The 22,559-nt window shown below is 41.7% G+C and overlaps 1 protein-coding gene across 1 annotated transcript in view; it reads left to right on the forward strand.

The window, feature by feature from the left end:
- Window positions 1–3,465: 3,465 nt before the first annotated feature.
- Window positions 3,466–22,559, forward strand: part of Trpc6 (transient receptor potential cation channel subfamily C member 6) — a 122,062-nt gene continuing 102,968 nt past the window's right edge. Inside the window, 1 exon segment of the mRNA XM_038322772.1 lies at window positions 3,466–3,632. Coding sequence (XP_038178700.1) covers window positions 3,466–3,632 — 167 coding nt within the window.

Raw genomic sequence — 22,559 nt, forward strand, 5'->3', positions numbered from 1 at the left:
TTTGGGCAGAGGGAACCTAAGGTGAATAATTCTCTCCATCAGATTGCCCTGTGGGCATGTCTGTAGGGGACATTTTCTTAATTAGTGACCAACATATGAGGGCATAGTCCTCTGTTGGTGGTACTTTCCTGGGCAGGTGGTCCCAGGCTATATGAGAAAGCAAGCTGAGCAAGCCACAAAAAGCAAGCCATAAGCAGCACTCCTCCTCTGCCTCTGGTTTAGTTCTTGCCTCCCTTGAATCCCCTCAGTGAAAGTGAATCCCCTGTGGAAGTGGAAGTCCCATATCTCCCCTCCCTAAGTTTATTCTGGTCACTGCATTTATTACAGCAACATAACAATCTAGAATAACCACAAGCCAAGAAACTTCAAACAGAATCTTTTGGTTGGGAATAATAACCATATAAAAAACAGTTACAGTTTTAAATCATTTTCACATATTGAGAGTTTAACAGGAAGCTCTTAAATCAGAATGACCTGCTTTAGGTTAGTTCCTCAGGGTAGATGCAATTTTTATGGGTCAGGACCTTCTTTTCTTTCATACCCCACTCGTCTGCCTACTCTCTTTCTATACCTCTGTTTGGATTTCTTGTCTGGCTTTACTCTGCTAGGCCATTGGCCAAAACAGCTTCTTTAATAACCAATGGCCATAAACCATATTCCTAGAATAAAGAGAAAATCCCACATCACTGTGATAGCTGATCAGCTTTCTCCCACTGTAGCAAAATACCAGAGAGGCTAATTGAAGAGAACAAAGACTCACTTTAGCTCCCATCTCAGAGGTTTCAGGCCATGCTTACTTGGCTCCATGTTTCTCAACCCATAGTGATAAAAAGGCTGCCTTGCCTCATGATGGCCATGAAGAAGAAAGAGGAGAGCAGGGAAAGAAAGAAGTCTGGTACAAGATACACCCTCAAGGGCATGCCTTCCACACATCACCTCTTCCGACTCCACTCCACCTGAATTTTCCAACACCTACCAGTAACCCTCTCAAATTTCAAGTCCGTTCTTGGACACACACACACACACACACACACACACACACACACACACACACACACACGAGGTCAGAGTATCATGATCCAATTATATCCCCAAACCCCACCTCTGAACAGGGCATTATCAAGTCTTGAAAATATTATTTTATTTGTGTGTGTGTATGTGTGTGTGTGTGTGTGTGTGTGTGTTATACATGCATATTTGTACAGTACCCACAGAAGGCAGAAGAAGGCATTGAATTCCTTGGGGCTAGAGTTCAAGGCTGTTGTGAGTTGCCTGATGTGGGTGCTAGGGACTGAACGTTGGTCCTCCAGAGAACAGCAAGTGCTCTTAACTACTGAGTTGTTTCTCCCACTCCAGATACCAAGACTTCTAACATAGGAGGCTTCTAGGGGTGACATTTTATATTCACAGGAGATTTGCCAAACACAAAGCTAGGTGCTTTTTCTCCACCACTCTTACTGTTTGGCAAAGTCAATGTTTTATTGATTTATAACCTCTTTTGGTCCTTCTGCCTTTCAATATGATTGGCATTGCTGTTACTCCCAATACTCATCTTATTGCCCACTCTTCCTTCAATTCAGATACAAAGCATATCTACTGTTAACATGGCTAGCTCCTGGCCATGTGTTTCAAATCAGTTAACAGCATCTCAGAGAGCCATCTTGTAATCATCTTCTTAGGACCAACACATCAACCTAATTAATTTCTGTAAATTTTAGTTGCTTTTTAATTTATATATATTTGAGGCAGAGTCTGACTCTATAACCCAGGCTGGCTTGGAACTCAGACACAGTCAAAGTTAGACTTCAACCCTTTCCAATCTTCTGCCTCAGGCTTCCAAGGGCAGCCTTTAGAAGTGTGAGCATCACACTCTACTTATTTAATCATCATTTCTCTTTCATAAGAGCCCCTGGATCCTAAAATGTTGGCTGGTATACACTTGGCATTCATTAAGTACGATGAATGAATGAATGGATTCTTAATTGACTTCTCTTAAATAAACTATTATAAATACTGATCCCTCTCCCTCCCCCTCCCTCTCCCTCCCTCCCTCTCCCTCTCCCCCTCTCTCCCTCTCTCTCCCTCCCTCCCTCCCTCCCTCCCTCCCTCCCTCCCTCCCTCCCTCCCTCCCTCCCTCCCTCCCTTCCTCCCTCCCTCCCTCCCTCCCTCCCTCCCTCCCTCCGTGCGTGCGTGTGTGTGTGTGTGTGTGTGTGTGTGTGTGTGTGTTTGTGTGTGCACGCGCGTGCCTGAGTTAAGAGTTCAGGCACAGGGAGGCTCTGGATGCCCATGTGGATGTCAGAGGTCAGTTAAGTTGTCTTTGCGAACTCTTTATCTGATGTTTTGAGACATCACAGAGCCTGGAGCTTGTATTTTGGCTAGATTAGCTGACCAGTAAGCCTCAGCGACCCTTTTTTCTTCCCCAACGCTGGAGTTAGAGATGTCCTTCATTATGGAGACCCCGATTTATGTCCCCATACTTTTGACTCAAGCACTTTAACTGCTGAGAGAATTCCTATACGTTCCTGTTCAGAAGGTTTTAGCCTGTCAAATGTATGCCAATTAATCAGAGTTTTAAAACAAGCCTTAAAAGCAGCTAGGACGTTGGAGAAAACACACGAGGCAGAGCCACAATTCTGGCACTCGAATTACGGAAGGGAGGCTTTTCCCTCAAACAAACAGGCACCACCGGAAAATGCCCATGTTGTTGCTGATTTTCTCAGGAACCAGAAACATTTGGCGGTGGGAACGCAGACGATTCTTCATTTCAAAGCGGAGTCCAAATTACTTTGGAGATTGGGAACGGGAAAAACATCCCAAGAAAATGAAGGCGGTGTGGAAAAAGGAGAGGAGCCTGTCTTTTGAGTGTTACTTAAAAGAAACTTCCTAGAAAGCCCTCCCTTGGCGTTACTTAACAAACCTACTTTGGGAGCAGTTAGCCCTCCCAACCCCAAATAAAGAACGCTCCTGGCTCCGCCTAGTTTAGGTTTATTCTGGCCCTGCTAGCTGTGGCTTCCAGACAGAGGTCCGAGGATTTCTGGACCGTTCTTTCGATCCCTTTAAAGGTGGGGATCGTGACGGAGGATGTGGGGGGAAGAATGCGGGAGGCAAGGGCTGGAGGGAGAGTCGCGGTTGACATAGTAACTCTTCATTGCTCTCCCTGGCGGCTGCCACAGAGGCCCCGCCTGTGCCCTCTGCCTGGGAGCCCGGGCGCCTGTTGGCGCGGTCCAGATGCTCTCAGGTCAAGGTTCCCTTGACAGTTGCTCCCAACCCCCTAAATAGTTACTTCTCCCTTGGCGGGCAGGGAAGCCACTGGCAGAGCCCAGCCAGCCCGGCTTTTGCATCCCTTTCCTCATCTTCCTTTCCCGGGCAGCGCATTGCTCTGGGCCAGTTCGGTAGGTGACGCGGCCCCTTCTCCCCAGGTTCTCATCTGAGGGAGCTTGGTGCAGGCCGGCTGGGCGCTGTGCCATGAGCCAGAGCCCCGGGTTCGTGGCCCGGAGGGGCGGGTCTCCGCTGGTAGCCCCAGGAGCCGGTGCGCGGCGCAACGAGAGCCAGGACTATCTGCTGATGGACGAGCTGGGAGACAACGGCTGCCCGCAGCTCCCGCTGCCACCCTATGGCTACTACCCCAGCTTGTAAGTGCGGGTGCGGGCGGCATGGGCTGCAAAAGTGGGTACCGCGCGTGTCCCACCAGCGATGTCTCTCCAGACATCCAGACAGCCAGGGACGTGCGCTCCTATGGGACTGGGCTGGCTGCTGATGGCACTTAAGGGGTGCGCTCACCCACAGAATGAGCCCGCCAGGTTCCTGCTTCACCACCTGTGGTGGGATGCCAGGTCACCACAGGGGACCCTATCTTTGGTCAGGTTTTTACAGTCCCTGCCACCCTGTGGCACTGGTCAACAGGCATGATCTACACCCAGAACGAGTTCCAGCTTTGCTCCAGCAATTCAGTCTTTGTGGGAGAGATGAAATGAACACTCAGGATCTTTGAATGCACTTTGCGGAAGGAACTCGCTAGTGCACTCTCCAGCGATGCCTTATCCTCTGGTCTTGCCTCGGGTTACTTAGGGAGAATGCAAGTAGCAAAGTTCTGAGGCCAGACTTGTTCCTTCTTACCCTGGAGTTGAGATTAAGACAGGGAAATAGACCCGTTCAGGTTTTTTGTATCCTTGGCAGGACAAGAGTAAGCCTGTTAGGGGTCAGAAGAATAATAAGAATGAGCTCCTTACTAGTGGTTTCTTAACAGCCAGTTTAAAAACAACAACCAACAACAAAATCCTCAAATTGCAGGTTGGTGACAGTGGTGGTAAGGGACAGAAGGCAGACAAGAGAGTGGAGAAACAAGAAACAAAGTCTCCACCCCCTTCTCTACCCCCTCCCCCACCCCCGACTTTGACCACATGTGCAGCAGGCAGATAGTATTCCAGGCTCTTTGCACCTTTGATTAATCTTTGCTTGACTGAGTACCCAGGTTTCCTGGCCTGTCATGGTCATGTCAGGCTGTTTTCTGGGAAGCCTTTCTCAGTTTGGTGGCCCCTTCTCATGAAGGGAGGGTTCTATCCCTTCAGCGGGGACTGAGGGACCCTCATGACAGACAGATTGGATTTTGGGCAGTGACCAGGGCCTTCTGTGGTTTACTTTCCTGGTGAGAACTGAGCCCCAGGAAATGGGGCATCTACATTTTTCTCCAGGATGAAAAAAAAAGTTGGAAGTGGTTCCATTCATCTGTGCTGTGCAAGCCGAAAGCATCTATAATAACCTACCCTCTTTCCATGTCTGAAAAATTAAGATACAATCCAGACAATGTAAACTTCGCCTCTTGAGTTGTCCAGTGCAGCATCGCACATGTGGTAGCTTTATGTCTTGTAGTCATCGTCAATAGCGAATTTTAGGACATTTTTGTCAATGTTATATTTGCTGCCTAATTATAAATCTCTCCCTTTCCCCCTGCCCTCTCCCTTTGCCTCCCTCCCTCTGTGTGTGCAGGGGTGGTATATGTCTGTGTGCTTGTGTGTGTGTGTGTGTGTGTGTGTGTGTGCTTGTGTGTATGTGTGTGCTCGTGTGTGTGTGTGTGCGCTTGCCCACAGTTGGTGTGTAGAGGCCAGGGATTGACACGGAATGTCCTCCTTTACAGTTCTGCACATCACTTTTTTGGGGACAGGGTCTCTCACTGACCCTGGGATTCACCCTTCTTACTTAGACTGGCAGACATATGCCCCTGAACCAAGTATTTACCTGGGTGCTGGGGTCTGAACTAGGGTCCTCATGCCTGTGCAGTAGGTCGGTCTCCCAGCCCAGTAAAGCTCTGTCTCCTATGGCAGACCCAGACTTCTCACAGTTTTATGGGCATATGCTATCCAGAAGTTTTGCTAAGACTTCAGTTTCCTGGGTCTTAGGTGCAGCTGGAAAGTCTTCATTTCTAAGTCTGTGGAGATGTTGTATTGGTTTGTTGACAGAGTACACACTAAAAGCAAGAAGATGAATGGCAAGAAAAATAATGATATAAAATGCTAGCATTTTGAACATAGCTGTGTGCAAATTTGCTTTGAAGCCACGGCAGGTAGGTGACGCCCATGCATAACCTTATCTACTTCAAGGCTTTGGGTTTGAGGCCAGCCTGGGCAGCACAGGGAGACTTTGCTTTGACTTTCACCAAGCTCTAATGCTATTTAGTAACATTTCCTATTGGCTAAATTAAGTGTTTTGATAACTATCTGCATCTTCAAAAAATTAGAGGATCTCATTAACTAAATGTTCTTATTCTACAATCTATTATAATGGATTTCTTTGTCTTAAGAAAAGTGATTTGCTTTTAAAATTTGTGGTTATATTATTAGCAGTGAGATTAAATAAAGTAAGAACTCCAAGTTATTTGGACACTTTTCATAATGCCTTCGAATGTGATTTACTGTCTAGATCATGAAGGCCTTTGAGTTACTATTATGTATTGTAATTTATAAAAACATGTATTCAACGATTATATATTTGGAGAACTCTAGACATACACTACTTGGAGCAAAAGTGTTTTCTCCTTCAGTGTAGGAATCTCAGACTACATGAGAATAGGCAAGAAACAGATGCAGAGAAATTTGGTGATGGGCTCAGGTCCTGATGGGTGACACTCGCTGAGTCATGTTGAGACTAACCACACTCCAGAATTAAAGACTGTCTCCTCATATTTATCATTCCCCATAGAGTTCAGGGTTATTTTTCATCCAGTGTCTTCTCTGACAAAGTTTTTATATTTTACAGTTGAATAAAAGTGATTCAGGAGAAAATGCTTAAAAAATTGACTTCCCTTGGTACAGAGTACAAATGAACACTTCATGGATGTTTAAACTTGGGATGGGAGGTTTTTTTTTTTTTTCAGAGTGGAATGTGTACTGGTGTAATTGTGGCAATCACTGGCACACTTTAGGTACAAGATTTTCTCAAATCACCGAGATTTCCCTGTAAGATTCCGGAGTTTTGTAAATGGCTGTTTCTGTGCTATACATTCACCCTCTCACTAAGAAATTCTCTTTCATATTTATTGTCTTAAAAAGAATGTTTATACACATAGTTTTGGAGTCTTTCCTGCTGAGGATTGTGGGAAATTATCTTGTGGAAGACAATTGCACATTCTTGAACCTTGGTAAGTGAAGGGTTATTATCTTAAAGATGGCACTTTTGAAAGAAGGATCCATGGTGCCTTCTTTTCTAACTTCCAATTAGGAAGCAGATGCTATATTCTATTGTAATCTATTTTCAGTGATGAATAACAAGAAAGTCCCATGTCCTGACAAGAAGCCAAGAATTCTTTTATTAAAGAAGTTTCTCTAATCTGTGACTCTGAAGCTGAGGGAGAATCTCAGGCCTCCGCACATATGTTAAGGGTTTGCAAAGCAGTAGAGATTAGTTGGTTCAGTTCCATTAATCACTGAGTTATAAACTATTGAATTGTTACTTATTACTGTTCAGATTGTGAAAAAATGACAAGGTACGACAAACTAAAGCTATAGGCAACCCAATAAAGTAACTCTAAAGCAACAACAAAAACTTATCGTAGCACAGGGTATGGAGGCTCAGGGGGTAAGGGCACTTACTGCCTCCTGAGTTTGAGCTCCAGGATCCACGTTGTGGGAGGGGAGAGCTGCCTCTGGAAAGATGTCCTCTGACTTTTGTATGTGTGCTGTGGAGTTCATGAACCTTCCAAAAATAAATGTGAAAAATACCCTGTGGTAGCCAGTACATCATAATAATGTATTTTCAAGAATTTGAAACCATTAGTAATTTGGCAGCTGGGGTAAGATGCTCACTTACATCCCCAAAGTCCAGGATTTGATCAAAATTATTATGAAACAAAACAATAACATTATTTAAATTGCTCAAAAATTTTAAGTGATTGCTATGTGTCAAGAATAAAGTTGCTAGAAAGAATACAGTGTGGGAAAGGTCTTATCTGCAAATGAAGCAGAGAACTAGAATTGAGAAATGTCTTGAATGAAACCAATACTCTCATAATACTAAGCAGTTAGGCTAAAAAATAATGTCACCAGCAGAATCAGGGCAAACGATGCCCACCAGCACAAGGTCAGGGCAAACAATGGCCACCGGCAGAGTTTATGGTAAATGCCAGGAAGACAAGTCCCCTTGAGAGTTTCAATTTAAGAGCCTACATGCTATGTGAGCTTTTACTTTTGTGTGCCTAGTTGGCCTAGGGATCTTCAAGTCTTGGGGTCTTAGTATAATAAATCACTAAAGCATGAAGAAGGAAGTGTCCTCTCCATGTTGATTGCTTAGGAGATTCATCCAAGAACAAGGCTGCTAAAAATAGGCTACCTACAGCCAGTGACCAAGCACACAGAAACAGTTAACTTGGAGAGAGTGAGCTAACAGCAGAATCCACAAAGTAGCAAGTATGATGGCAGCGTGAATTCCTTAGGAACCTAGAGCAGCAGTGTAGTTAGGGGGAAGGTGTAAAGCTGGTGTGTATAAAATGTCAAACCTTTAGGATAGAGCGAGGCTTAGAAGAACAGGGGTGACCTCTACAAAAGAAGCAACAGACAGAACATCTGGAAAAGAAAACACTGCAGTTTCATTTTTAAAAGTTTTTAAAATCATGATTTGTAGTGAGGGCTTTGGGCAGGCCTGCTTTTCGCCCTGCCCTGCTCCTGGCTCCCTGCTAGCTTATGCCCCGAAATAACAACACACAAATTGTATTCTTTTAAAGGCTGCCTGGCCCATTATTTTCAGCCTCTTACTCACATCTTGATTAACCCTTATCTAATAATCTGTGTAGCACCACGAAGTGGTGCCTTACCGTTTAGTTTCTAGCATACGTCCATCTTGGGCTGGAGCTTCATCGCATCTGGCATCTCTCTCTGAGGAGAGGCACGGCAGTCTGCCTAACTTAGGAGAGGCGTGGCATCTTACTGATCCTTCTACCTCACTTCCTCTTCCTGTTCTGTCTACTCCACCCACCTAAGGGGCGGTCTATCAAATGGGCCAGGCAGTTTCTTTATTAGCCAATGAAATCAACTCAAACAGAAGACTCTCCCACATCAATGATTATTGATTTATTTTGTGCATATGAGTGTGAGGATATAACCATAAAAAATAATGCAATTCTATCTTAAAAGTTAATTATAATTGTGTGTATGTTTATGTGTGTGTGTGCACGTCCGTGTGTGCGTCCACGTGTGCCCGTGTGTGCATGCATGTGTATGTGCATGGTAACTGCATGAGACTAAAGATTTGTGTCCCTATGGGTGCATGTCTAGGACAGAGAAGGACTTATCTTTTTGGATGGTCCTTTCCTTACTGACTCTTCCACTGAGACCCGGCCTCTCACTGACCATATGTTTATCTTTCAGCTAGCTGTTGGCTAGTGAGCTCTTGGGATCAGCCTGTCTTCACCTCTGAGGCTGAGCTTACAGATTCATGCAACAATACCTGAATTTTTGTTTTTATTTTTTGGCGTGGGTTCTGGGGATCTGAATTCATTTGCAGAACTAACACTCTACTCAGTATGTCGTTTCTTCAACTCCCAAGAGATATTTAATTTCATTTTCTAAATCCTATATAGGGAAACAAAGATATAGGTACTGCTTGAATTCAGTGAGAATTCTAGTATCTGTTATGTCTTTTGAAATGACAAGAGTAACATTAAAGACTGAACTTTGAGGCAAGTAGATCATCTATCCGTGAAAAATGTAATTTCTTTTTCTTTCTGGACAGAGCTTTACTTGCTCGTCCAGGCTAACACTGAACTCACAGTGTTGTGCAGGCTGAACTCGCTTTAACCTGCTGAGTGCTGAAATGACGGTTGTGTACTGCCATAGCTTACTGAAAACTATAATCCTTGGGAAAAAACAAAGAAAATTAAAAATACAATAATAATAATAATAAAAAAATAAATAATAAAATAAAAATAACAATAAATAAATAATAAATAAATAATAATAAATAATCAAATAATAAATAAATAATAAAATAAAAATAAAAATACAATAATAGAATAATCTATAATACTCCAAATGCAGAGATATAAAGAAATATTGATGCACATCAGCTATTATTATTCCGCATGATTTAATGGTGAAAAGTCTACATTCTGAAGCTGCACCTTAACGGGAAAGCAGGTGTGGAAGTCAAGATTGGTTCTGGTTCCCGGCTTCATTTAGAAACAGCTCCCCCACCCAGCCCAGCCATTACTATACAGGAGGACCTCACCCCCAGCCATTACAGCACATACAAGAGAGTCTCACTTTTGACCTCAGGGAGAGTACTTTGCATGACAGACACACCTGTTATTTCAAAACTTCCCATGGTTTAAAATAATAACTACTGGGAAACACTGGCTGTCGGGAAACGTGTGTTTAGGGTGCCAGCACGGGGAGATGAATGTCCTCAGATGCGCTTACAGGTTCACACTCGGCCTATGTAGAGTGCCGTGTTCTTCTCAGGAAGCAGTGCTTCGTTTGTTTCCACACAGCCATCCTCCCTGAGTTGTTAGAAGTAACTTCTCAGGGCGATTTGACTTTTAGAGAATAAAAATCATAAAAAGGACATTCTGTTGAGCTCACTCTTTTTTTCTTCTCTGTTTCATTAACCTGCTAGATATAATTGGATCCAATGAGTTAAATTACCACTTGTGATTGCTTTTGGTTTAGAAGTGGACCTCTTCATCTATACAACATATTTCAATTAAACTCTAGCATTAAAATTTGGTATGCTTCTCAGGACTTGCCATTGAAATTGACTGAATAGCATTCTAACATGAACAATTGTTCCAGCTCTCCCATTACACATGGTTGTGGCACAACTGGCCTCTAATTCAGCTAATTGAAGTTCTGGGAAGAGTAGAACAGATACTAAGAAGAATTATATACAATACAACATGTTTCTGTTTCTACAGACAGCTAATCAAAACCATTTCCATACATCTGAGGAGCTCATTTTTGGGATACCTACTCTGTAGTAAGTCTTTGTCTAGTTGTACAATTGGAGTTGACTCTTGATAGCAGCCACTTATCTATTTTTCATACAAATAGCAATGGTGAAATGTACAGATGTTAAGAAACTAGCAGGAAGTTACAAGGCTGTTAAGTTTCACATGAGCCCAACCCAATATATCTCAAAAGTACATCTGGAGCACATATATAGAGGGCTGGCAGGGGCCTCTACCCTCTCAGCACCCCACACAATTATCCTGTATTCATATAGAGGTTCAGCATGTCATTTTCTGTCCATTCTGCCTTTTCCCTCTCACCATAGATAATTTGGTGAGTCACATAGTAGTTTTAATATACTGAGACAAGACCCCTGTGCTATGCTTATTACATCCATATAATACGCAGGTGAGAAGAGAAGACAGAGAAAAATACCAGACATCTGCACAGCGATTTGACTCTGGCCTTTTCTTCCTATCACAGTGTTATTCATTTTTGAAGGTCAGGGTCAACCTGGACTCTCCCATCCTTTAATTAACTTTGGAATTTATTTAGTCGTCTCTGTTGGCATGGTTTGATTATACCTAGTAAGAAAATTTATTGTGGGCTTTTCTATGCTTCATAGATACTAAGTCATTCAAATGGAAGACAAGCTGTGAGGTGTGAACATTCAGAATTCTTATTTTACTGATAAGAAAAGAGCCCACAGATAAGAGGCTGATGGATGCGCCCAACATTACTCAGTTTGCAGTGGCCAAATGGGAATAAAGGAAGGAACCAAAGACTCCTTCACCATTGGTTCCATCAGGAGTGAAATGAAGGTTTGAAATATGGCCAGTCTTTTTCACCAAGGAGAGTTAGTATACCAAAATAAGTTTTCTATAGATAACCTGCAAATTTAACAGAGACCCACAAATTGATCATAACTCTCTAAAAGTTACAGGCATTATGCAGAAACATACATATATAGTTTAAATAAAAATTTCTCATCTGGGTTGACAAAGCTCCCTTTGAAAACCGAAGACCACTTAACAAAATCTCCAAAATTAGGCATGAGATGCCCTCTTTTGATACAGCATTGTCCAAGAGACTCCTAAAACACACAAGGTATGATTATTGACTTCATTTGCCACCCCTTCCCCCAGATTTAGAAGAAAAGCTCTTTTGCTGAAGACACATGTACTTCAGCTACAAGGCCCAGAGGTTCCTGAGCTGGAACTGTCCTGACAGCCTTTTCCCTGAGGAGTGGCTATCATGGCACCAGAAGGTACCTTGCGAGCTTTCAAAAGAGAGAGGCAAACAATAGTCCTACCCAGATATGATACGTGTGAACCACAACAATGAATAGCATGACATGATAACGGTGCAATAGTAGCATTCATATCTTGGTTGTAGTCAACAGCCCTCTAATTGGGCTTAAGATTTGCTCAATAATAGGGAAATCATGCCCCATTCTGGAAACCTAGCCAGTCATGCATTAGTGAGGTCACGGATCTTGGAGAAGAACCTATAGCCACCACTTTACTAAACCAACTGAATCCCTAACTACACCCTATTTGTCTTAATACTAACAGGTAAATAGACTCCTTTTCCCTTATCAAAGAAATTTCTCTTTGAAGCATATGGAGACCATGACAGAAAACCACAGCCAATAAAACTACAGAGTTGTGAAGCCAGTTCCAATGAATACATCTACAAAGCACCCCACATGAGATTCAGAGAACATTGCACAGGAGCATCATGGAGTCTTCTGTAAGACTGGGAATCCTAGTAATGTCAGAAGTTACACTGTAAAGTCTCACCAACATGGCTGTCTAGACATGAACTGAACCAGTACAACAGCATAGACAGCTAAAGTGAACTGGGAAAGGTGGCAAGGCCTCAACCCTACATTAAGAACTGCGGGCACCTAAGGAATGCTGCAAGTGGAAGGAATAGTCTTCCCAGGGAAGAGCACAGCAATTCGTTATCCAACACCAAACCGTCAGCCCTGAAAATATATATATAGTAACATTATACAGACCTAGCAGATTATGCTTAAGTATATTCATAAAGGAATGCAGCAATTGATGAAAAAAATAGGCAATTTGTAAAACTGCAGGTAGGTGAATATGGAGGGTTTTTGAAGGAGGAAAAGGATTATGTTACAATTCTTAAAATAAAATAAGAAATAAAAAGAAACTACAGATACAAAGTGCTCTTTTTCTGAAATGTGTAGAGACTGCTTCTGGCCATCAGGAAGTTTGTGTCAGAGAAACTGGCTGGCGTGTGACAGTGTGTGAGGGGCTGGAGAGATTCTCCACTGTCAGGAGCTTATACTACTTTTGATAGGACCAGGGTTTAGTTCCCAACCCCACAGAGGGTAGCTAGACCTCAAGCTCTCTTTTGGCTTTGTGGGCACCTACACCCACATAGACACAAACCTATCCCCATAAAAATCTTTGAAAAAAAATACTGTGAAACTAGAGTTTATTGTAGGATTTGTATAATTTACTTCTAAGTTTTTATTTATTTGTTCATATATTTTGAAACATATGAAATGGTCATATTTCTCCTTTCCCCCAACTCGTGCCAGCTTCTCCCAACCCAACTTTATGTGTTTTCTCTTGCTCTCGAAACAAAGAACCAAGACAAACAACAAAAACAAACTAAAAAAAATCAGTAAGACAAAAACAAAACCAGCCCAAACCAAAACTAGATTTGCTTATCTTAACAAAGTGTTTGTACAGAATTTACCCAGAGATATGCACTGCCAGATATCAGGAGAGTAAATGGCAATGCTAAGATTGATTGCAGATTTCACATCTGCATTCTAGAAGCTCTGACTTTGGTGCCTGGAACATTCTGTCCTGAGGTGACCAGCACAAAACCCTCTCTCTACCCTAGGGAGAGGCTGCCCCTGGGGCTTGCCAACACAATGAACTCCCACATTACCACAATTACAGTAAGAATTGGAAATGAGGTGAATTCTAAGGGTAGTTAAACTGCTACAAATAAAACTCTCCCCTGTTATTGCAATATTAACATTCTTAAAACAGACATTTGCCCTGTTTCTGGGCTGGGTGGAAATTCCCTGCTCTTTTACAGTGCTGAGCAAGTATCTTCTCCAGGATCTGTTGTCACACCCAGGGCTGCTCACTACTCCAAGATGAAAAAGTTGTTAATTTATTTCAATTCTTTAGATTCCTCGGGCACTCACTGTCTTTGAAAACCAGGACCCCACATCTCAGTAACTCTCAGCAGCTGGAATTTGTAGTGGTAACAGTAACTATGTATTTTCAAGAAACCGTTTTTTAGATTTTATTTTATATCTGTTGGAATAGCTTTTATATCTAAATTTATATAGATGTGGCTTATGTATAAGTGAGGAACACATCAAAAGAGCACACATGTAAAATAATTTTTTTACATGATCATGAACATGCTACATTCAGGAAGTGACTCTCTTGAGTCCTATTTTAACTAAGAAATTTTAATACTCTTGTTTTCTACACGTCTGCTCTAAATGGTGAATAGCACATTGGTGTAGAAGCAGTTTTAAGATTTATATATTTTTCATTATTATTCCTCGTGTGTGTGTGGCTGTGTGTGTGTAGACACCCGTGGAGAACATGCGAGGGTGTAGACTAGGCCTGGACTGGAGTTGCAGGCTGTTGGGAGTCACCTGATGTGGGCAATGGGATCCTAAGTCATGTCCTCTACAAGAGCAGCAAGTATTCTTAAACACAGAGACATCTCTACCAGCCCCTAGAATAGTATTTTAAAAAAAGAATTCAAATAATACAATTGATTCATGCTATACAATTAGACTGAGTTCATAATTATATGTTTCCAGAATGCTTCTTAAACGAACCTGATGCTCCGCTGTTCCTTATGGACTCCCTATAGTCCCTGGTACACATCCAAATACACATTTATTTGTTTATGTTTGAAAAGACTATTTCACACTGTTTCTAGGATTTATTTTTGAACTACTGCCACCCACACTGAACCTTTGGAGGCCTTTAATGTCGCACGTGCACTATAGATTAAAACTACGTCATGGCAATGGTTGACAGGTGACAGAGCTATAGCAAGAAGGCTCACAATAAAAGACATGTGTCATTTTGGCGATGTTAAAGTTGGAGAGACAAAGGGTCAATTTCTGTGGGAAGCCAGCTCTCCCAGCAGGCACCAGTCACCTGTAGTTCTCTCAGTCCAGTGAGATGCAGTGCAACTCCCTCCAGTCCAGTGCGAGGCAGTAGAACTCACCCCAGTCAAGTGAGATACAGTGGAACTCACCCCAGTCCAGTGAGATGCAGTGGAACTCACCCCAGTCTAGTGAGATGCAGTGGAACTCACCCCAGTCCAGTGAGATGCAGTGGAACTCCCCCCAGACCAGTGAGACACAGTGGAGCCCCCCAGACCAGTGAGACGCAGCAGAGCACCCTCCACATTAGGAGTCCACTGATATTGCCACTGTTCTGGTTTTGTCTATGTAGTTGTTTCTCGGAGAGACGGTTTCACAGCAAAACTCTTGGTATTATGACTCTCATAATCTTTCTGCCCTCTCTTTCCTGGTGTTCCCTAAACCATACATAGATGCAGAGGCTGTGATGTAGACATTGGGGCTGGGCCAGGTTCATTAAGCAGCATTCTGACCCCATGTCCTATCGGTCTTCGATTATGTCCAGCTGTGGTTTTCTGTAATGCTCTCCATTTGATGTAAAGAGATACTTATTTGATGAGGGATGATAGCTACATTTTTCTATGGGTATAAAGATAAGGTTTAGAATGTAATAAGGAATCATGCTGACCTACCAAAACAGAGATTCTTTCTAAGGTCTGTGACCACACTTACTCTGGGAAGCTGGCTAGGTTTCTAGTCCTAGGAGTGACTTCCCTCCTGTTGAGGGGGTCTTAAGTCCAATTAGAGAGCTGTTGTTACCACCCACATGTGAGTGGCGCTGATTGCACATTTATGTACATCTTGACATGCTGGTCACGGTGACCCACAGGTGTTGCTGCTGAACACAACTCACTTCCATCATTTAGCAGTCTGCACAGTGCTTTTTTTTTCAGTTCTGAGACTTTAATTCCAAATTTGAAGACTCCAATATAAAGGCAGTTTAGTTTTATTCTTGAAAATGTTTTTAAAATTCCATCTCTTGGTCCTGTTTCTGACATAAAAAGACACAATTTTGTAGAAATTTGTGTAGGGTGTGTCAACGTCTGGGTGTCAGGAAACAACATTGGACCTGACTGGCCTGTGAATCTTTAAAAGCTTTGATTTCCAGTACTCTAGAATGGTTAGTACCCTATTTGATTTCCAGTACTCTAGAATGGTTAGAACCTAGTCTACAGAGGGTGTCCGGACCAGAGCTTCTGCCATTGACCTTGTGCCATTGACCCCATAGTACAGTCTTCGTCTTCTTACGGGCAGACAAGCATCTGAATTGCTTTCTCTGACCTTAGCCCCTTACGAACCAACAGACAGGCTTTCTTCATGTTATCGCTCCAGGAAACACTGCAGAGACAGTCCTAATTCTGAGCACTCACATCTGGAAAGCTCAAACCCAGCCTTAAAATCAAAGAAGCGAATAAGGAAGAGCTCTGTGAGAAAACATCCCCTCTCTATCAAAATACTTTTTATTCCTTGAGAATTTTGTACTATGCATTTTGAACATATTCTCGGCCTTCCCACCATTCTCAACCCTCTGATCCCTTCCCATTCATCTTCCTTTTGCAACTGTTAGCTGATCTTTAAATTTTTTTATTGAGTTCTATATTTTTCTCCACTCCCCTCCATCCCCCTCCCCCTCTGCCCTCTCCGGTGACCCCCATGCTCTCAATTTACTCAGGAGATCTTGTTTTTTTCATCAGTCTGGACGCATCTGTTGTGCATTTGTGTGGGCCATCAGCTTGAGAGCTGTGGCACATGGGACACGGGGAGAGCACCTGGAAAGGGCTGCGTGGAGGGAAGGGAAGGGGGGAAATGATACAATTGTATTCTAATTAAAATGCGTTTAAAAGAAATAGGAGAGCTATATATCTTGGGACTAATGAAATATGATCCCCAGGGTGCTAGAAATATAAGAAGTCAGGAAAGGTCATAGGGAACACTGTCTTTTAGAGTCTTTACCAAATTTAAGGGGCTTGTACTTTGTACTTTCTAACCTGAAAATATTGTTGGTTCTTTGCTTTATTCACTTTAGCTTGTTTGAAACTCACAGGAAATCCAGTTGTAAGCATGTAGTAAGTGACAATATCATTTCCACGTGTAAAGAGGGAAGGGAAACTCAGAATGGTCTAAAGCTCTTCTTCAGTTCATCTTATTGTTTTCTACAGAGTTTCTCATTTCACGCAGTTTTCTTTAAAGTTTCACAAAAAGGTCTACATAAGATTTAAAAATTAGAGTTATTTTTAAAATTATATTTTTAATTTTATGCATATTAATGTTGTACTTGCATCTATGAGGGTATACCACAGCATTCCTGGTGCTTGTGGAGGTCAGAACATGGTGTCAGATCCCATAGAACTGGACTTATAGATTGTTGTTGGCTATCATGTGGGTGCTGGGAATTGAACTCAGGTCCTCTGCAAGAGCAATAGTGCTCTTAACTAATTATTTTGACATGATTTACTATAATTAACAATGACAACAGAAATAACAATAGCTAACACAGCATTTCTTACATACATGGTACAGTTCTAGCCCTATACACACATGAACTTACTCAATGCTCCCAGCACTTCTCAGATGGGTTTATCATCACCTGCACTTTGAGATGAAGATCTGGTGTGCGTGGGAATTAAGAAACTTACTAAAGATTCCGAGGAACAAGCTAATGCTGACCTCAGGCAGGGTGCCTCCATTGTTAAGACTGCTTTGGTCAAAACCCAACGTATTTAATAAGTAATAGTTTATTTCACTGTTTAATGATTGTTGGATATATGTCTTTTGAAAAGATGGATGAGAAACTTTTGCTGCCTTGGTTAAAGGAGTCTTAGTTTGAACTGAGACATTACTGTTTGAGAGACCTTTGTATATTAGACCAATGTTAGGGATAGGGAAGATAGCAATAAAGCATAAAGAGGAAGATAGCATAAACGTGACAGCAGTGAGATTGTGAAAGGGGAGATGGGGAAGAAGAACCAGGGTGACATTATGATGGAAAAATATTAAAAAAGAAATTTTAGTAAGAAATGTGGATATTGTGCCTCTTTCACAGACGACACACACCACACATGAGCCTGCATTCTATAAAGATGGCTGTCCAGCATGTGGTCATCCTTTAGAAACTTACTGGAAACCCTGATAACCAGGTCCTGCCTAGATCTCCCAAATTAGAAACTCTAAGTGATTTATGCATCACCTGTTGCAGAGTGAATTACATACAGCTTTGGAACAGTTGATTGTCCCATCACAGCCTTGTCCTCTCTCCTGTCCTGTGGGTCTTTTCTGTTCCATCATTGCTAACACAACATGTACTAGTGCCCTCTGCAATCGCGGAGAAGTTCTGTATCTGCTCTGCCCAATGTGGCAGTCCTCTGTGGTATGGAGGACTTGAAATATGACAGTAAAACTGAGAAACTCAATTTTTAGCTTTATTTAATCTCCATCAATTTATATTGTGTTATAAAGGGCCAGCATGCTGATTAGTTCTTTGAGATCCTGGCAGAGGAGACATGACTGAAGGAGGCATTGTGTCTCAGGCAATAGTTTAAGCATTTTGTACATACAATCTCTTTAATATCCCATAGCAACCCTATGAAGTAGGCTTATTGTTATAAATGAGAAAAATAAAAGTCTAAACTTGGGAATCAACCCTTAAAAAGTCATGTATTCAATCAGCAGAGCTGGGATCCAAACTTAATTAGTTTGATGCTAGGGTACATATCCACAATGCTCTCTCTGTGCTCTTGGGCAAATAAGGTGAATTTTATATTACCTTCTAAACTCAGATCGAAGGGGTCAGAAACAAGGGCAAAGATCATTTCCTTTTCATGTTTTAATTTATAATGGTATTCTAAAGTTGGAAGTTTTATAGAAACAGGAATTTTCATGCAGCACAATAAATAGAAAAATAAAGAGAAAAGAGAGAAAGATGACAGCATGGTTTGCAAAGGAATTTGCCCTGGGAAAATTCTGGGATCTAGGATGAGGTCATAGCTCTCTAGAAGGACAGAACTTCCCAAACTGAACACGAAGCACATACTTCTCATTCAGCTCCTTACAAGTCCGGTTCAACTGGGTGACTTCCTGTAGGTCCTCCCATCCTGTGCGCATTTCTCTCTTTAGCTGGAATTTTTATTTTTATATCTATTTCTCTTTCTTTTATCATTTTTTTCAGGAGAATTAGAGGAAGAAGACACACAAGCACTAGAAACTGTCAATTGAAAGTAGCATGAGACCTTAGCTTCTCAGGACATGCTTTCCCTTGAGCTCTCCTTGTTCATCCAGACAACCACCTCCACTCTGTACTACGACAAGCCTCTGACATTTCCGGTGTTTCCCAGCAATGTACTAATAAGAATTACATACATTTTAAAAAATAGTTTTCAAATAAGTTTTCATGAATATCTCCTAATATATTTATATGCTTGTATACATTAAATGCATATATTCACATATGTATATGTACATAATATAATGTACATACATATATTTTCATATCTTTCTATTCATGCATTGTACATGTTTTAAACAATGATGACATTCTTTTTTTTTTATTTTATTTTTTCGAGACAGGGTTTCCCTGTAGTTTCTAGAGCCTGTTCTGGACCTAGCTCTTGTAGACCAGGCTGGTCTCAAACTCACAGAGATCTGCCTGCCTCTGCCTCCCGAGTGCTGGGATTAAAGGCGTGCGCCACCACCGTCCGGCTTAATGATGACATTCTTATAGTTTAATCTTTCCCATTTAACATTATTATCATTATAATTTTTAAGGTTTTTAAATTTAACCTTAGAACTCTTTGAAAGTGGCATCTTCTTGTATTAAAAGAGAGAGGGTATATATATCTCCCAGGTCATACCATGTCTATTCATGGCAAAACCCTTTCCTCCCTTTAGATTTTGACCAGATCACATATAGTATAAAAAGATTAAAAACAAGATTTACTTTTCTTGAATGTACTTTGCACATGAAAGTGTTACATGCATGCATTTTGTATAAAGGAAAGACTTGCAAGGAGATTATGCATAGAATTGATAAGTGCTCAATCTAAGCCAAAGACTGGTTTCTCGATTCTCATGAATTTTGTCCTGTACCTTAAGCCTGTGGTATACCAGGAATAACAAATGAGAAGAAACAGCCCTTAGGACTTTGTAATTTTCATTGCTATCAATTTGATTAACAGGTTTATTCAAAAGATGAGCTACTCAGAAGGTTATACTGTAGGAGCGAATGTCCCATAACCACTAAACCCACTTAAAATATTGATGTTTTGTTGACAGTTAGGTATGATTGACATTTATAAGGGTACCCTGTAGTCATCAAAACAGACTTGATCATCATTGCGAGCATGATGCATCAAAGGGCGGGGGGGATGTACACAATGCATTTAGAGAGGTTTAAAAATCTAATTCATTAAGTTAAAATGTTCAAGCATTGAAACATGATAGTAGAATAGAATATTCCTTTCTGGGGATTGACTCATGGGCAGCAACTAAATCAATGAGATGCTCCAAGGGGAACAAGCACAGTCTACCGGCTCCTGTGGACTGACTTCTGTCTTAGTCTCCAACATCAACTCTCCTCATTTTTCCAATCTTTGTGTTTTACCAATGAACGAGAGCTGTGCCTGTTGTTGCAGCTCACTGTTGCTGCTCTTCTCTTCCCTGGAACGGTCTATGCTTGCCTTGTTTCTATCAGTGTGCCCCTCAGAGAATTCTTTCTTCTGCTTTATCTGAATTCCACATTGCTTCCCCTTAGAGCTCCCGTCATGGTCTGGAGAGACTGATTGGGAATTCTTTGACGCTGCAGCACAAGAACTTTATGTTTGAAACACTTGGATATTGAGGGTAGACTCTGGGGCTTGGTACTATGCTCATGAGTTTTAGAACAATGTGAGATATAAAATATGTCTGATGAAGAGGTGGATGATTCAGAAGATCAGTCTTGCCAACTCAAATTCATTAGTCAATAATAAAAAAATAAGTAAAGAATTCTGAAGTACAGGTAGAAAGGGTAGGAGACGTACTGACTTTGTGAAGCTGCCCTTCATGACAATGACAATCTCTATATCAACAATTGCTGTGGAGCACTAGAGCCTCGTGTTCCTAATAAGATTTCATATGGGGGTGTTCTGATTGTCATATCAGAATGATCCAAAAGGACATAGACCAGATATAACTCCTAGCCTATAATTTTTAAAGACCTAGAATGAGCAATAGGTCAGTTTCCATGAGACTGTAATTCAAGGCTGAAAAAGTTCTGTTCTCTCAAAGGCTAACGTAATGAAATCTGTGATTCCATCAATTCAAAGAAAAGCAAAGTCACATCATTCCCCAGGTTCTACAGGTTTCATTTTATTTCTGGTGCTGGGCAAACAACTGTTCATTTTTCACAAGACAGAGAACCATCATTTTAAAAATGAATTGTAAAAAAAAGAAATATTGAATTAAATGTAGATAATTGTAAGTTTATGGAGAAGTAAATCTTAAAGCATCACTTAGATAAAATCCTGTATATATGGCCAAGAAATTCTCTGAGTTCCTTGGAAAAACATCCAAGATGTGTCCCCAGCAGGTTATAATTATTAAAGCTAAAAGTATACACTCATAACTTCATGGGAAACCATTCCAGAGGACTCATGGAGGTAGAGTACGTTGAAGATTTACAAATAAAAATTTATTTATATAAAGTTCTTAATGCTTTATATCCCCCCACTGCAGAATAAAAATGATTTACTCTTATACATATCTGTACACAGCCTCCTGTAAGCACAAATATTCCTTGATGTTTGTTTTATATTAAAAGTTTGCATCTGATTCCACAATGTTCCCATGTTAACTTCTCCCGGAGAGATGTAATGTGTTTATCTGTAAGTTTGTGTGTCATTAGGCTGTACCACAAGCTCAGGGGTATTCTTCTAAATTAGGGAAAAGCCCATGACTCACACTGATGACTGTGAACAGAAAATATCAACTTAACTACTCTCCAAGCTCAGACCATGAGCAAACACAGCCCACAGGACCATTCCCAGACAGGAAAGGGAAGTTTGGGGAGCAAAGAGGAAGCCTTTCAAAATATGGAGTAGCAGAGAGGGCCAGTGTTTGGTGAAAGAGTTGGATGCCATGTCATGGAGTTGAAAAGGAAGGTATTTTGGGACGGAAGAAATAATACAGAGCCTCCCATATGGTCCATGACCAGCTGACCCCAAGCCTAAAGCATCCTGCCTTTGAAGAATAGGGGAGAAAGGCTTATTTCACCAAAAGGGAGTTAGTACATAAATCACATGTCAGGGAATGAACTCCAAAATCTGCATTTTGTTGTTAGCTATGTTCCTGTGGCCCTGCATAGTGTAGGCTCAGAGACATAAGACCTGACCGTGAACACTGTTATAATCCAACCTGGAAAGAACCCAGGCTGTGGAGTGGGGCCATGATGGCTGTTTCCTGACTCTGAAACAGAGAAGAAGGCAAGCTTAGGAAAGGCAGAAAGGGAAGGAGTCAAAAGGGTGATGCATAGGCACTTGGCAGGAGGACAGACTAGGTCAGAGTAGAGGGCTGATGGGTATGTTGGGGCAGTTGAGTTCTGTAGGCCTGTGGCTATCCATTTCAGCCAGGAGTTCAGAGGCTATTTTTCACTACATTGCATTGTTCTTCCCTCTTCTTCATGTGAGGATTTTGATTTCCCTCCACTCATTGCGTGGCTCTGCGTACCCCCACTCTTCATCGGAGGGTTCTGATTTGCCTCCTCTTGTTGCTTGGTTCTGGGCTGGAAGGGGGACTGCAGAGGCTATTAGTGAACCTTCATCATTTCCAGAGAAATCCACCACTGTATTCCAGTCCTCATGGCTCTTACCCTGAGTCCTGAAGAGAAATCCACCACTGTATTCCAGTCCTCATGGCTCTTACCCTGAGTCCTGAAGGTCTGGGAAACGGTAAAGAGGGAAGTGCAATCAGGCTGTTGTTTCTCAGGT

Source organism: Arvicola amphibius, chromosome 3, assembly GCF_903992535.2.
Source record: "Arvicola amphibius chromosome 3, mArvAmp1.2, whole genome shotgun sequence".
In the NCBI taxonomy this organism is placed as follows: Eukaryota; Metazoa; Chordata; class Mammalia; order Rodentia; family Cricetidae; genus Arvicola; species Arvicola amphibius.